General features: G+C 45.1%; 1 protein-coding gene across 3 annotated transcripts in view; it reads left to right on the top strand.

The window, feature by feature from the left end:
* The window catches only part of Pip4k2a (phosphatidylinositol-5-phosphate 4-kinase type 2 alpha), a 167,609-nt gene that overhangs the window by 109,072 nt on the left and 42,954 nt on the right, over positions 1–15,583 (top strand). For 2 of the 3 annotated variants that reach the window (XM_048461086.3, XM_085699024.2), the window contains exon 4: positions 13,206–13,358. The exons of the other annotated variant lie outside the window; for it this stretch is intronic. In XM_048461086.3, coding sequence (XP_048317043.1) covers positions 13,206–13,358 — 153 coding nt within the window. The remainder of the gene's footprint in view (positions 1–13,205; positions 13,359–15,583) is intronic. 3 annotated transcript variants of the gene reach the window in all.

Here is a 15,583-nt window from a genome sequence, read left to right on the forward strand (position 1 = left end):
ACCTATCTCACCTTGTTTCCTTAGCATTGTTTACTAGAGCTCACTTTGCTAAAGTAGAAGGAGGTAATTAGCAAGCCTTACTGAGCTCTATCTGTGAACTTAAACATCCTAAATTATATTGAAAATCTCTTCTACCGTCAGTAAACATTTGTGCCTTTACTCTGGTTCTGATTTCATGGGTGTCTTTTAAGTTTGGAGTTTGCTGTTGTTGTTTTGTTTTGTTTTTTCTTGCTGTTAAAGACAAAACCGTCCCATTATGGGATCTTTATCACTAATTAGCAATACCATCCATGATCATCACTTTTCATTACTATGACAGAGTACCTGCGGGAAATAACCTAAAAAGAAGGAGGGACTATTTGGGCTCATGGTTTCAGAAGTTATAAACACTTGATGTTTTGGATCCTGGGGTGAGGCAGAATGTCATAGTTGCAGAAGCATTTGGTAGAGAAAGCTGCTGGCCTCTTGCCAGCCAGGAAGTGGGGTGGGGGGAGAGGAGAGGAGGCTGGAGAAGGAAGAGAGCAAATGAAGGAGGGAGGGAGAGGAAAGGAGCCCTTCAGAGCCTTAATAACCTTTTACCAAGTAGATTCAGACTCCTAGCTTCTATCCCCATCCAATAATGCCATTGAATTATGACTCCATGAATGGTTTAATCTACCCATTAGCTTAGAACTCACACAGTCTCATCAGCCCCCAGGAGCTCCACCAGCTGGGGAATCAAGCCTTCAACACTCGAGCCTTCCTGAGACATATCACATTCAAAGCCCACAACCATCTAACATATATAGACTAATATGTGTGTGTGTGCACGCATGCATGGTAATTTTAGATTCAATCTGACTACAGTACCTTAGTATGTGTTTAATTATATGATCGGTTTGTGATATGTTCAGACTGAGTCACAGTTTTCTGATTATTATAGGTTCATGTGGTCCCCTGCACCTGCTTTCTTTCTAGATGCTTTTAAAGATAACTACTTTTTCTATATTTCTCATACCTCAAGTCCTGGCCTCTGTCATTCTGATTTCACTCAAGCTGATTGACTCTGCATGTATCTATTTGTTCTCTGAAACATCAGATTCTACCCAAACATCCCAGACATCTCCCCTACTCAGTAGTTCTGGGACTATAATCATGTGCCATCCCGCCCGGCTTTTTGCACTCAGGACAGAACCCAGAGCCTCATGCCTGTTAGGCAAGCACTCTACCAACTGAGCTACAGCCTCGTTTTTGATGCCAGGGTCTAGACATTCTTGGAATACAGATGAAAGAATAAAGCAGTCAAAAGATGTTTAATTTGCTCTGAGAAAATTTGCAACCTCCTTGCTGGCCTTGCAGGATATTGGGACCTCTAAGTCCTGGGAGGTCAGGTGGAAGCTCCAGTCTGCTTGTGAGCTTCAGAGAAGACTGCCCACCAAACACCAAGAAGTTGCCCAGGATGGAGCCTGCACTGCTCACCCTAAATACAGAGCACAGTTGAAACTGAGCCCTCTTGTTTATTGTGTTGGATAATACCAGGTTTTGTTTTCCCCACTGCGCCTCCTGAATTAGAATCCCTCATTACTCACGTTTGATGCCCTTTCTTCTTTGTGTCTGCAACAGAGAATTCTAATTTTAAAAATAATTCATTTTAAAGGCTAACATTTTCAACTTCTGATGTTCTTGTTTTAAGTTTCAAGCTCTAAGTTGAAGAAGTCCCCAGTTCACTAAACTTAGGGAGTCGGGGGATCCCACCAATACATCTGGGGTGTCAACTCTATTGAATGAAGATGTTTTCAGTATAGATTTCTCAAGCTGACTTCAAACTATATGAAGGAAGAAACTATAGTCTTGATTACTGTCTACCCTTTCCAGGGTACCCTTGAGAGTTCTGGAAGAAAGAGAGAGGGGCAGGGGCATTCGTACAATGTCAACCAGCTGGGTAGAGAGGGACCTGTGGGAGACACAGATGGGGAAATGACCACACACACACACACACAGAGTGTGGCAACAGCTCTGAATGCCTCGCCCTTATTCTGCATCTAGCAAGCAGGCCTGTGGATTTTGTGCAGGAGAGGAGAAATGTTACAAAGTCTGTTTTTGGTTTTAGTGTGTGTGTGTGTGTGTGTGTGTGTGTAATTTGAATGCATATGTGCATGCGTGTATGCATGTGAGCATACATGCAGAAGGCAGAAACTGATATCTGATAATCTGGAGCTCATTGGCTGCCCCAGGAACTCCGTCTCTACCTTTTGAGTTCTGAGACTGCAGTGGGCTACCGTACCCATCTGGCTTTATGTGATTCTATAGATCCTAACTTGGATGACAAGTACTCTATCCACCAAGCCATCCCCCAGCCTCTGAAACCTAGGAGTGGGCTGGTAAATAATTTTTAAAAGATTTATTTTTGTTTTGTGTAATTATGTATGCCACATGAGTGCAGGTATCCGTAGAGGACAGAAGAGGGCATCAGGTTTCTAAAAGCTAGAGTTCTGGCCCTGGTGATCCACTCTGCATGAGTGGAAAGAGCAGCCAAGGGCACCTGGACCGACTGGACCATCTCTCCAGGCCTCCTCTTACCCCATACACACTTTTTAAAGGTAGTGTAATGGTTTATGAGAGGCAAGAAAATGGGAGGCTAGGAGAATCCCAGTGTTTACAGAGGAAAAGAGAACCAAGTCATTTGTCACTGACAGAGAACAGCTTCACACAACTTCAAAGTCAAAGAGAAAAGTCAGGGCCAACGGCCAGTGAGAGAAAAGGAACAGCACCTAAGAGAAGCTGCTGCCCCAGCAACTCAGAGAACAGGTCATGTGGGTCTCGGGGAAATTTGGAGCTTAATGTAAGAGATGGGAAGTGAAGTTGAGTTTCTGACCTGTGGCTTTGGAGAAGACCGTGAAGTGTCCACAAGAGACTGTGAACCACTCAGGTGAGTGCCCTTGCTGGTGCTCATAGGAGTGAGCAGGAGAGGCGCCGCTCCGGGAAGCATGAGCACGGGAGTCCTTGTGGGACTCTTCCAGGACTCTGTCTCTTTTACAGTGTCCCCACCTGAAGGTGCTGTGTGCAGTTTCAGCTCTGGCCTCTTCACTCCGGGGTGATTGGCTTTGCCCAGATGACTCTTGCAGTTTGTTCTCACAGGGTAATCACATTCTACATCACACAGGGCCCTGGATGGTGACTCTAACTGTGCATGGAGGCACTTGGGCTAAAACACGCAGGAGTTTCGTCTCAGGTGCTCAGCACTCTGAGAGTAGCATGCACCCCACAGCCAATCTGCATCCGATTTGGGGATGTTTTTGCTTCCTCTTTGAGAGCCCAGAATATGATTCTCCCTATCACAGCCCACCCCACCCCCACTCCTACCATGTAGCCCAGGCTTCCTCTTGGCCTGGGTTTCCTTCCTTGAGCCTGTTTGGGCTGTTCCTCACTGTGTATAGCCCAGGCTAATTATTAGTCAGAATTAGTCGTATTCTGGGTACGAGGTAAACACAGTGTTTGCTTTTCACGATCCTCGGGTGATGGTGTCTGATATTTCTGTCTCCAAAGTCAAGTGCCACCCTGGGAGTTTAAAATGCTGCTCTCGAAACGCTCTATGAAGCTCCTGCACTTCCGTTCTGCAGTCCGTTAGACTCCATTGCTGTCCTCGCCTTTTCTGAGTTGTTTCATTATTGATAAGCATTAAATTGTTTTGTTCCCCTCTAAAGTGAAAGCCAATCTGTGCTTCGGAGCCCAGTTCAGACTTTCTTTGAAACTCCCTAAGAGCTTAACACAGGGCTTTGAACACAGTATGCATTTAATGACTCCTTGATGGTCACGGCTAGCATGTTGGTCTTTAACTGTCTGATGATGTCAGAAGACCACCTGTGCTTGCTCACATATGTGCAGGGTAATCCCAGAATATAGCCTTTCTGGGCCGTGATCACACTGTCCTCCTGGGCTGTGGAATTGGAGGCCTGTAGTCATGATCCTGAGTCGTCCACAGAATTAAGATTGGTTTCCAGGCTTCAGGTCCATGAAACAGGCAGCCTGCCTTGGGGAGGAGCATTTCCTGGAAACTGGTAGATCTGGATGAGCCTTGGGTCTTCCGTGACTGATGCCGTGACCACAGTGTGTCTCGGCTTTACCTGTGAAATGAGGGAGGATGCGGAGCGTGAGGTGGGTACTCGCTGGCAGAAGCAGGTCGCTGAATCAGAGCTTGTTCCAGCTTCACTCTCTTTCCTGTCCGTCATGCCTGCCCACCACTCTCTCCTGCTGCCTTCCCGTCCTGCGTGATGCCCCCCAGGTGACCGTGCAGGCCTCATAAACCCTTCTGACTCGAGTTGTTCCCGTAAGGGGTTTCGGTCACAGTGACCTAAACTGTAGCTAATACTTGTTCTTTAATATTGATAGACTCTCCTAGGAAGCTAATGACTTCCCGCATTTGAGCTTGACAGGATTGATTTTCCAAGTGTTCTTCCTTCAGACTGACATTAAAATACATTTCATATGTGATTTTAACATTTTTATATTATTTATTTTGTGTGTATATTATGAGAAAGAGTGAGTTGAGGTGCCACAGTACCCAAATGGAAGTCAGAGGACAATTTACAGTTCTTTCTTCTACAATGTAAATCCTGGGGATCCCTCTCAGGTCATCTGTCAGGCTTGGTGACAAGCAACCTTACCCACTGAGCCATCCTGCTTCATATGTGACTTTTACTAGAATATACAGGCGACCAACAAAGAAGAAAACTACAAAAAAACACACACAAATATAAGACTAGGTCAAGAGATTAAGTGTGAAAATACTTGGTATTTTTAAAAAGGTACTGGAGAAAGTAAGTTACTAAAACCGGATGTTTTATGAGAACTATAAAGGATTGGTGATTGGAATGAGCTCATTAAGTTGACCTTTAGCCTTCTCCTCCTTCTGGAGGCTCCACTAACCCTGGGCCTCCCACTGTGGAGGTCAACATCTTCAGTGCCCACTGTTGGAAGGACAGCACTGTTAACCCTTTTCTAAAGGGAAAGGATAGTAAATTTCCAATTAGAAATGCAGAAAGGCCATTGCAGGGGGAACTTCTCTCGTTAGCTTGCTTTGTTTCCTGTTGAGGACTGCTGGAGCACCTGAGCTTCAAAGACAGCTGTGGAGGTTGAGACAGGATATCAGATAGCACACGGCCAGAAACGTGTCTATGGAGAAATGAGCTTACCTACCAAATTGTATGCTTGGTTTAAAAAGGGACGACATCATTAAGTAGTCACACAGCACAGTCAGCTTTGTCTTAGAACTTCAACTTAAGTCCAAACATCCATTTTACCCTTAGCTCCAGCCAGCCCAGGAGCAGCCCGAGAAGCAACATCTGCTACCTGTGATGTGTCCCATGCAATTATGGCGAGGCACTAAAATGAGCAGAAATCCCCTGTAGTGCCCCTTGCTCAGCCTGAGTCAGCATAGTGTCTGTAGCTGCAGAACTGCGCAGTCAATGGCCTCGTGCAGCGATGCCTGTGTTTCTGAGCATTGGAAACAATGTGTGGGTCGCTTGCGGCACCTTTGTACTATGTGAAATGTCTGGAACAGGCAAATCTACCACCACACAAAGTTCTCAGATGAGAGCCAGAGAAAGGAATCAAAGCAGAAACAGGTACAGAATGCTAAAAATGCTCTAAAAAGGATATGGCAGTAGCTGCATGGCTTTGTAAACACACGCAACCTTTTGAGTTGTGTGCTTTTGGTTAGTGGTATGGTCTGTGAGTTGTTTCTAAATAAAGCTACTGAAAAGAATGTTTAGGGGCTGTCAGGATGACTCAATGGATAAAGGCACCTGGTACCAAGCCTGATGATCTGAGTTCAATTCCCAAAACCCACGTGATAGAAGAAAGAAATTACAAGTGATCATCTGACTCTCACAGGGTCACACACCCCCTACACACACACACACAAATAAATTTTGTGTTTACATAAAAAACAAAAGGATGTTTCGGGGCACAAGAGATACGGCTCAGTAGACGTAGTGTTTGGCATGAAAACGTGAGGACCTGATCCCGAGCACCCACATATAAACACGTGCTTCAGTAACCCAAGTGCAGCAGAGGAAGACAAAGGAGTTGGGGGGTGGCTGCCCAGCCAGCCTCGCTGAACTGATGAGCGAGCTCCAGGTTCAGGGAAAGCCCGTCTCTCAAAAAAAGACGCATAGACCAAGATGTCCAACATCAACCTCTGGCCTACATACGTGTACACACGCATACACACAAATGCATGCATACACACAGACACATGCAAGCAAAATTGATTTCTCTTTGAAAATAAACTCAGAGTTTGAAATTAGTGTATTTGGTATAAGACTTTTCTCAATATTGATTTTGTCTGCCTTTTTTCTTGGGACAAGGTATATCTACCTATGACAACTTTTAAAGGATTATAGATTTATAAAAAGAAATTTTCAAATGTATAGAAGAAAAGCTACAGCCAATGAATATAGCATGTTTTATATTTTGTTTACATTTACCCGTTTTTTATTTCATAAATGGTAAATCACTGGCCATTTTCCAAATTTCTGGGAATTAACAGTACCAGTTAATCCTGATTAATATACAAGAGGAAGTAGGAAGCTTGGAGACCACTGGGTTGAGCTGTGTCATGGGAGGAGGGGCCATTGCTGTTGGGCTGTGATTGTCATTGCCCTGGTTTTGTTGCAGACCTCTTTGTCCTGCTCCGTGTCGCCCCAGCCTCCATCTTCAGCCATTAGTTAGAGAAGATGCTGAACTGCAAGCAGAGGTCAAGGACAGAAGGAGAGCTTGTGGGGGAGAGTTGTGTCAACTTTGCTGGAGAGGTGGCAATAAATTATTTTCCAATAGCAAACCAAAGTTGTTACCGAGTCCAGCCTGGTGAAGCACTGAGTTTTTGTGCCCCTTCAGGAGCTTGCCTTACCCAGAAACAGCTGCATCCCTGACAACTGCCAAAAGCTGTGAGAATGGAGTCCCCTCCCTTCCTCCACCGCTCGTCACCCCTCCACCCTGATATTCTAGCTGGCACTTCTCAAATCCAGGCAGGGCAGGATCACTGACAGCTGCGAGAGGGTGCGGGAGGAAACAAGTGTCCGAGATCTCCGGTGAGGGTCTACGATCCCTCTCCACCCCTTCCATGCAGGAGCTTCAGTAGCCCATCTTGTCACCGTCTTGTTTGGGAGTCGCAGCTGCTCCAGCTAATATGGTAGTGGCAATGCTGTGTGCAGAGTGTCTCCCAACAGCTGGGGATTTTCAACTTGAAGCTGTTCCCTGAAGTGGTTTGAATTCTCTGATAAAAACTTGTTGTAGGAAGGACTGTAGCAGATAATCCCATCACTTCTGAACTGATCTGTGCAGGACCCTAGACTTAGAATTTAAATAATGTCAACCTTATCTCAGAGCGAATACCTGTCCACACTTGTCCACAGCGAGGAATTTGGGCTTTCGGAGCAGCAGATCTCTCCACACCTGGGGTGGGTCTTGGGGTGATGTTGTCTGGCCTTTTCCTAAAAACATATGAGTGGATACAATTCCTGAAAAGTAAGTGTTTTACTTCGGGAAAGGAGATAATGAAGATTAAAACAAGCCCGAAGTGGCACTTTTCAGCCTTGATTGGATCTGATCTGAGACAGTCTTTCTTTTTTCATCCGTTAATTAAAGAAAGTTTTTTAATGCCTCTCTTGGCCTTTCTTCTTCCAATCTTACCCACTCCATCTTCTTCCTCCATGTCTGTTTCTGAACTTAGTATTGCGGAGTGCAAGCTACAAGTCCTGGGTGCCTTCCCAGTGCGAAAGAAAGAAAAGAAAGAAAGAAAGAAAGAAAGAAAAGAAAGAAAGAAAGAAAGAAAGAAAGAAAGAAAGAAAGAAAGAAAGAAAGAAAGAAAGAAATGAATGATTCCTCTCTTGGTATTTTCTGCTAGGGAAGCCTATATGCTTTACAGCGAAGGAAGACAGAGCAGGACAGACAGAAGCCAGTGATGGAAAGAGAATTAAAATTCCCCAATGGTCCTAGCCTATGTGAATGAATTAAGATAGGCATGATAAAGTGAGCCACATGACCAGAAACACATGCAGAAGTCATAAGGTTGGCACTGCCACTATACCCACAGGACTCACAGGAAATAAACTTACGCATCCTCCAGCCCCATCCTCTTGTTGCATAAACCAGCTCCCAGGTGCAACACCGCAGGACTCTGCTCCTCCTAGGGTCTGTCCCCCAGTCACACAAGTGCCTCAGCTCTTGCCTGCAGAGAAGACGGCTCCTACGTCTGTCTCCTCCAGGTGCTGTTCAGCAAAGAATGAATGAACCAAGACTTTGTACACAGGTTAATAGAAACGTACGTAAAGTAGTCTGGGCGGCTTCAACACTCTGACTGCTACCCCTATTTTCCACACACTTGACTTGGCAAAATTGAAAACATGGGAACAAGTTTGATTTTGTGCCAGCTGGTTCACACTCTAAATTGGTATTAGAGGGAAGGTGTTTGTCACCATGGAAAAGTCAATATGAACTGTCCCATTGAAATGGCTGCACACGCTGGAGCCTGAGGCCTCATACGTGTTCCTCAGAACTCAGATGAGCCTTTGCCGGCACCCTCTGGGTCTGTGTTCTTATCTCTAGGTTGAGGGTGTTGGAATAGTCGCTAAAGCTGCTTCCAACTCTGATGCTTTTTATGGTGAGAAAGAGCCCTCGGCGCACCTATAGGTCAGCCCTAGGTTCTGTTTCCCACAAGCCTTCCTGGCCTCCCTCCTGTCCAATCAGTGCTGGCATTCATTTTCCTTTGCAACAGAACAAGGACCCCAAGCTGTTCCATATTCCATTTTGTTGGATTGCAGGCTTTGAATAGAGCCCTTCTCTTAGTGCTGATGCGTGCCCTTGCAGATACTGTCCTGAACACATCTGGATCTGTGAAGTGTGCCTTATATGGCCTTGTGTCATATTCTCTTAAATGGTGGCCTAAATGTCCTAATCACACCAAGACTATCGTGACCTTATAATCTCCTGACTAGAATCTCCTTGGGAAACATGCTCTGAACTCTTCTATGGCGTGTACCCTCCAACCTTCACTTAATCACAGAGCCATATCTTAGTGTATTTTGGTTTGGGTTGGGTTTTTGATTTGGTGTGCATGCCTGTGTGTAGGCATGTCTACAGGTGTGTGGGTGTATGTGTGTTGGGATTCGTGTATGGTGGAAGCTAGAACTTGATGTCTGCTGTCTTCCTCTTTAATTACCGAGGCAGGGTCTCTGGCTGAAACCAGCCAGTCAGCTAGTCTAGTTAGCCAGCTTGCTACAGAAACCCCATGTCTCGCCTCTGAGAACCTGGATTACATGCACATCAGTTCCCATGTTCACGCTTGTGCGGAAAGTGTTTGAGCCACTAAACCGTCTCCTCAGCCCAGGAAATGTGGAGGTTTGTCTGCTTGTTTGTTGAGTTATAAAAGAAATTGAGACTCAGAGAGGCTAAATGGCATATACAAAGGCTGAGGAATGGCAGGTGGGGTGAAGGAGAGAACATTCTAGGTACCTAACCCTCATTACACTGCATTGCCGAGAAACTCAAACAAATTTACATTACTTTTTAACCTTTATTTGTATTCATATAGGTGTTTTATCCAAATGTTTATGTGTGCACTACATGTGTGCAGTGCCTGTGGAGCCCTTGTGGCTGGAGTTAGACATAGCTGTGAGCCCCCACGGAGGAAGAGCAACCTTAATTGTTGAACCATCTCTTCATCCCATGTCTACCTCACACAAAGGCTGTAAAAAAAGAATTCCACAGTTATGTTTTGTAATGGCCAAAGTTTAGTCTTGACTATCAGTTAGTCCTTTTAGTTTCCCCAGGGGGAGTTTTAGGACCTGAGACATGTTCTGTGACTTCATTGTGTGCCAGGTTTTACCTTCACGATTATGAGCTGGCCTTCTGCAGAGCGTGCAGCCGCCCAGGGGCAGGCACTTCGTGTGCAGTTGCTTTAACTCTTCTGACTTTCTAGAGGTCTGTTAGATGAGACTTTCACTAAATTTGATTAATACCTTTTATATTAGTGTGACAGGCACAATCTAAAGTTTGACAAAGTAGCTTCACCTACTGTTTGGAAACCAAGAGTCTTAAGTTAAGGAACCATGTTTTCATAGTCTGAAAGTTGGGAACACTCATGGCACTACTAACGAAGTAAGTTGAGGCAAAATCAAGATTAGAATTTATAAGATTTTATATGCCATGATGAAGATATGTCAGTTTCCTAACACAAAGTATGAAGTAAAGGATTTTCATAATGTCTTTGAAACTGAAGGGAAAGGGAGAGGTCCTAGTGTGAGGCTCAATCAGAGCTAAGTTCTTACACTTTGTTGTTAATGCAGCTTTAACATCTGTAAACACATGCAGCTTTGCCCATGCTTGGTGCCGTCAGTGAGGTGAATGGATATAGCTTCCCGCTTTACTGAGCTTAGGTTGGAAGGAGTAGAATGACCACGGTGTTAGACCATGTGTGTGTTACTGCATACTAAACATGCTCGTCACACACTGCAGATGAAACACATTGCAGCCATTGCTCAGTTAACACAGGTGGGCCACAAGTCACCTCCATCAGCATTGTCTACGTCCTGGAATGTCCTGACACGAGCCTATGGAGTCAGGAGCTGCAGCCCCACATGGTCTCTAAGTTGGTTGTGCACCGAACTTGCGCAGCTCTGACTAACCAGCTTTTGACGTGTTCTCCTCCCCGGTTTGCAAGAGGATGGGTTACTTCCCTAGAGCAGTGGAACTCGAGGTGGCTCGTTTTGTCAGTATACTGGACTGAAAGATGCCCAGGGCTAGTGAATGGCATCGCTGAGTGGATATGAGGGCACGTTTCCAGAAACGATTAACACGTGGGGCAGTAACTGAGGGGGAAAGGCACATCTTGAGAGTGAGCAGCACCATCGAATGACCTGGTAGCCCAGGAAGAATAAAATGTGGACAAAGCCAGAGGCGTGCCCACATGTCCCACCCACACCCTCCCTGGTCTAATACCCTATGAACAACTGTCCTCCCCACATTTTCTGCCACTGTGTTCTGTAAAGCTCATGGGACCAGGCAGCCATGAGCCAAGCCTACTGAAATCATGAGCCAAAATAAATGTCTCCTTCAACAAGCTATATCTGTTAGGTAGTAACCCCTCGTGGCTGAGAACGGGTGTCCTCCACTGTTCCTGCTCCCCCCCCCCCCCAGAGTTATCCTGCTGTTTCGACTTCCTCTTCCTCCTGTCTATGTCAGTTGTTCCTTGATTTTATGGCTGGAGGTTATTTACAGTCTTAACAATATCTACAGTCCTTATTTGCAGCAAATACCCTTTTGTATATGAATGTTTGGGAGGGGAAAAAATAAGACCATTAGCAACATACAATAATGGCTTTTTTTGCTAGCATTTACCCACAAAAGGGGCATTCACTTTAGTTTTCTTCCTTTTTATTCCAAGCAGGAAGTAGTATAAAGGTTTGTTGTTGTCGTTTTAACAACAAAAAGATAATTAACTGAGAATTAAACTTTTGCTAATGTCCCTATTTCTTCCTGAAAGTCCTTTCATTATAGTCTATCTACCTGATGAATTTCGGTTATCTTAAGAATAATTTAACACTGCCAAATCTTGATAAAGTCCTGCTGGAATTACATTGATTTATGTTTTTCATCTAAGTTTTCTGATAAGCTAAGAGAAGCAGACTTAGTTAATTGGCTGTCTTCCCTTTACACTTGGCAGGTGTGCTTGCTGCACCCTCAGGATGTACCTGGGAAATCAAGATAAGCTGATGGGCCATTTCCCTCCTCCAGCTTCTGTCCTGTGGTCTGGTTTTCCCAGGGATGGCTCAGGCCTGCTGTATTTCACCTGGAACTGTGAAAACTAAAAGTGGCCTGAATATGTGAGGCAGAGTCTCCCTTTAGCTGAAAATCTGTGGTACCCTGATGCTGCCTGACTCTCCAAAGTCTCATGTGTTCTCTGGAATTGTTTAGCCCACTGGTCCCTATGGATGCCTTGTTTATAGAGCAAACTGAAGGGGAAGGCAGCTTTGCCTTTGAATCCCTGTCCACACAGCCCGCAAGCAAGGCCTGGAAGGGGATGATGTCATTGCTCAAGGGTGCAATTAGCAGTGCTGAAGCCCAGACTTTCTTAGACGCAGGAGTTCACTAATGCCGCCAGTTCCCTGACCAGTGTAAAAAGAGTGGGCCAAGCAGGGAAACTTCCTTGGCACCTCAGAGAAAGAGACTCTGATGGAAGTCTCATGTGAGATAAGAGTCGGAGAGCTGTCCTGTGGACATCCTGAACCACATTCTGGGGTACATTGCTTTGCAAAGAGTCTTTGCAGAGAGTCCTTTCCTACCCACCCCCAGTAATGCTCAAAAGTTACTGCAGAGGGGTGGGGGATGAGTCAAACCAGAGTCTAATAAATTCTTGTTGAACACACACTTGTCCAAATTCCTGTTTCCTCTACAGGTCCCATTAGCTACTTAAATACTTTGCTAGTTTACTAGTTGAGAACTTAGGTTCTAGGCCAGCCTTACAAGCCAAAATTCTGGTTCTTCATTTACTGACTCTATGACTTTTACTAAACCCCTCTCAATGCATCTTGTCATCTATGAAATGATGTGGTAGTAAGGGCACCATTACACAGGCTCTTACCAGAGTGTGCAGCGTACTGGTGGCCTGCACTATAAAGGGATGCTTCGTGTCTATGCGGTTTTCTTTGTGACTAAAACCAGTCATATTCAGAAGAAAATTTAGCCTGAAACTTGTGTGTAGACCATGCTGGCCTGTGTAGGTCTCGTTCTAGGCTAACCTCAAGGTTAACCATAACCAGGCATAAGGTTGTACATACCTTTAATCCTAGCTGAGGCAGGTGAATCTCTGTAGATTCAAGGCCAGTCTGGTCTACCTAAAGAGTTCCAGGACAGCTAGGGCTACATAAAACCTTTCTCAAAACCAAAACCAGGATCACCTAGAACTTGCTGCCTTCCTCCTGATTGCTCTGTACCACCATGCCCAGCACTTTTTCCTTTAAAAACATTAAAATCATAGTGCTTACCCCACTGTTTCCATTTCGTGTAAGAGACTTGCAGTTGAGTTATGGGAATTGTGAAATAATGCCACCCACTTACCAGTTTATTCCAGACGCAAATGTTCTTGCTATGACAACAAATGATCCAGATCCAAAAAGCCACACCTTAACCAGTTCTCTTCCCTCCTCTTCTCTCATCCCACCGAGAAGAATTCCTTGACCAGAAGTGCACCCCTTCCCAATGACTCCCAGGCACGAAGCGGGGCTCGATTTCACACATCCTATGACAAAAGATACGTCATCAAGACCATTACCAGCGAGGACGTGGCAGAGATGCACAATATTCTCAAGAAGTACCATCAGGTAATGTCCCCTTGTTTTATTGAATCTTAGAAACAGGTTTACATTCATGCTGAAGTGTCGCCAAGGCCCAGCTTCTAACTCAGCCAGTGTAAATGAGACCACGTTCGACGTGAGAGTCTTCTTAGCCAGTGTTCCAGAATGACTGGCCTGATTACTGACCCTTAACTTGAGAATACTTATGCTCACATTTACATAATAGTAATCTAAATTATTTAAAATAAATTTAATCTAATGATGCTTTCAGTGATCACTATGGTAAAAATCACTTCCTAAAGATCTGGCAGCTTTTCGGAAGAGTCCCCCTGTGCCAGGAGTCAGGTGCTTCCCTCTGTTTACACTACTGAGTGCCCTCTGTGCCATGGGTTAGATGTTACCCCAAAGTCTGTCTGTCTACACCCCTGAGTTCTTCCTACGCTGCTCTCACTCTGGCTCTTCCTGTCCAGGACCCACCTTTTGCCCAGTTGAACTATGTAGAAAATTCTCCAATTTTAGAGTTGTGCTGATCGCTTCCTGTGCCAGTCCATCCCCAACAATCCTCATTTAGTAGTCACCCTGGGGGTAGAAAGAGCTTCCTTGGGGCTGTGTTCTCCCCCACCCCCCACCGAAATAAACCCTAGTTCTGCGTGCCAGAGCACAGATCCACAGGTCCAGCCGGATCTGTAAGAGACGTACTATGAAATAGGAAGAGCATCAAGTCCAGAAGCCAAACAGTCCTCGGTTAAATCCCAGCTCAGGGACCTTCTTACCATGTGACTTCTGGATTTTGGGACCTGTCTTCTCCCTTATACAATGAAAATATTAATACCTCCCAAGTCCTGAAAATTAAATAAGAAAACACTTATCAAGTACAGAGCAGAGTAGCCGACACACTCCGTGCTCAGCATATGAGAAAGTGACGGTGATGGTTGTCATGTGACCATGACGTTAATGCCTGTCATGTCACAATAACCAATAATAGTAAATCATCCTGAGAAACTGTAGTCTCACTGCACAAATGTCCCTACCATTGCAGTAATTGTCCTCAAAAGTGGTATTTAAAACACATGTATGTGCTGGGTGGTGGTGAGGCACATCTTTAATTCCAACACTCAACACTCAGGAAGCAGAGGCAGGTGGATCTCTGAGTTCAAGGCCAGCCTGGTCTGTTGATCAAGTTGCAGGATAATCGGGCTACACAGAGAAACCTTGCCTCAAAAGAGCAAACAAATCCACATGTATGCATGTACACATGGACACACTCATACACACACACACACAATTGCCTTCAAAGTGAATGAATGACTTAGATGCAAAGATTTTTATTTTGTAGTTCTAGAGGCTGGGAATTTGAGATCAGGGAACCAACCTGGTGGAGGTCAGGAGAGGACTTGATTCTGCTGGTCTTGTTCCTGTCTCCTCACTTGGGGGAGGGGGAAACTCTGCTGCCTCCTAGTAAGTATGTGGATCACATGCTGAGGAGCCCATCCACAGACCCATTTACCAGACAATGGTAATTAGGGTTTTCAATGTTTTATTTGTGGGACACGTGTGGGTATATGTGTGAGTGAGTGTGCATGTAAGTGTGCCAAATGAGTGTAGGTGCCTGTGGAGGCAGAAAGGACATCAGGACCATCACCCCCCAGAGCTGGAGTTACAGGTTATCGGGCTTCCTGACCCTGGATGCTGGGCACCAACTCTAGTCTTCTGGAATAGCAGTAGGCACCCTTAACAGCTAAGCCATTGTTCTAGCTTATGATGAGGATGCACAACTATGGATGTTGAGGGAACACAAATATTTAGCTTTTACCTTGCTTTTACATAAACACCTTTAACTTCCCCCTCAGCAGTGGACTGGCTATCACAGACTGTTCCAAGTAAAGTTTGTGAGCCCTGGCTGCATGAGACTAGGATTTAGAGAGAGTTTAGGCACATTTGTCAAGCATCAGCCTCTGGGACTGTGTTTTTAAGGCAGCTCTCGTGTGTTTGTGAGCTTGAAATGACTTGTTTAAAGTGTTACCTTTGGTCGTGCTCTGTGCCCTAATGTGGTGGACCGTGTCTTAGCAATTGCTCGTCTTCCAGGCTCCGCAGATGTAATCGATCGCATTTCACTTGCAGTGAAGTCTGTAAACCTCTGCATTGCATTTTGTTTCTGGAAACCTGTGACTGCCTCTAATGTGTTTTCTGAAAGCATTAGTCTGCCTTTAAGTTCATTTAACATCTAATACATCTTTGATAACAGCAATTGC

This window comes from Myodes glareolus, chromosome 14 (assembly GCF_982192425.1).
Source record: "Myodes glareolus chromosome 14, mMyoGla1.1, whole genome shotgun sequence".
Classification (NCBI taxonomy): domain Eukaryota; kingdom Metazoa; phylum Chordata; class Mammalia; order Rodentia; family Cricetidae; genus Myodes; species Myodes glareolus.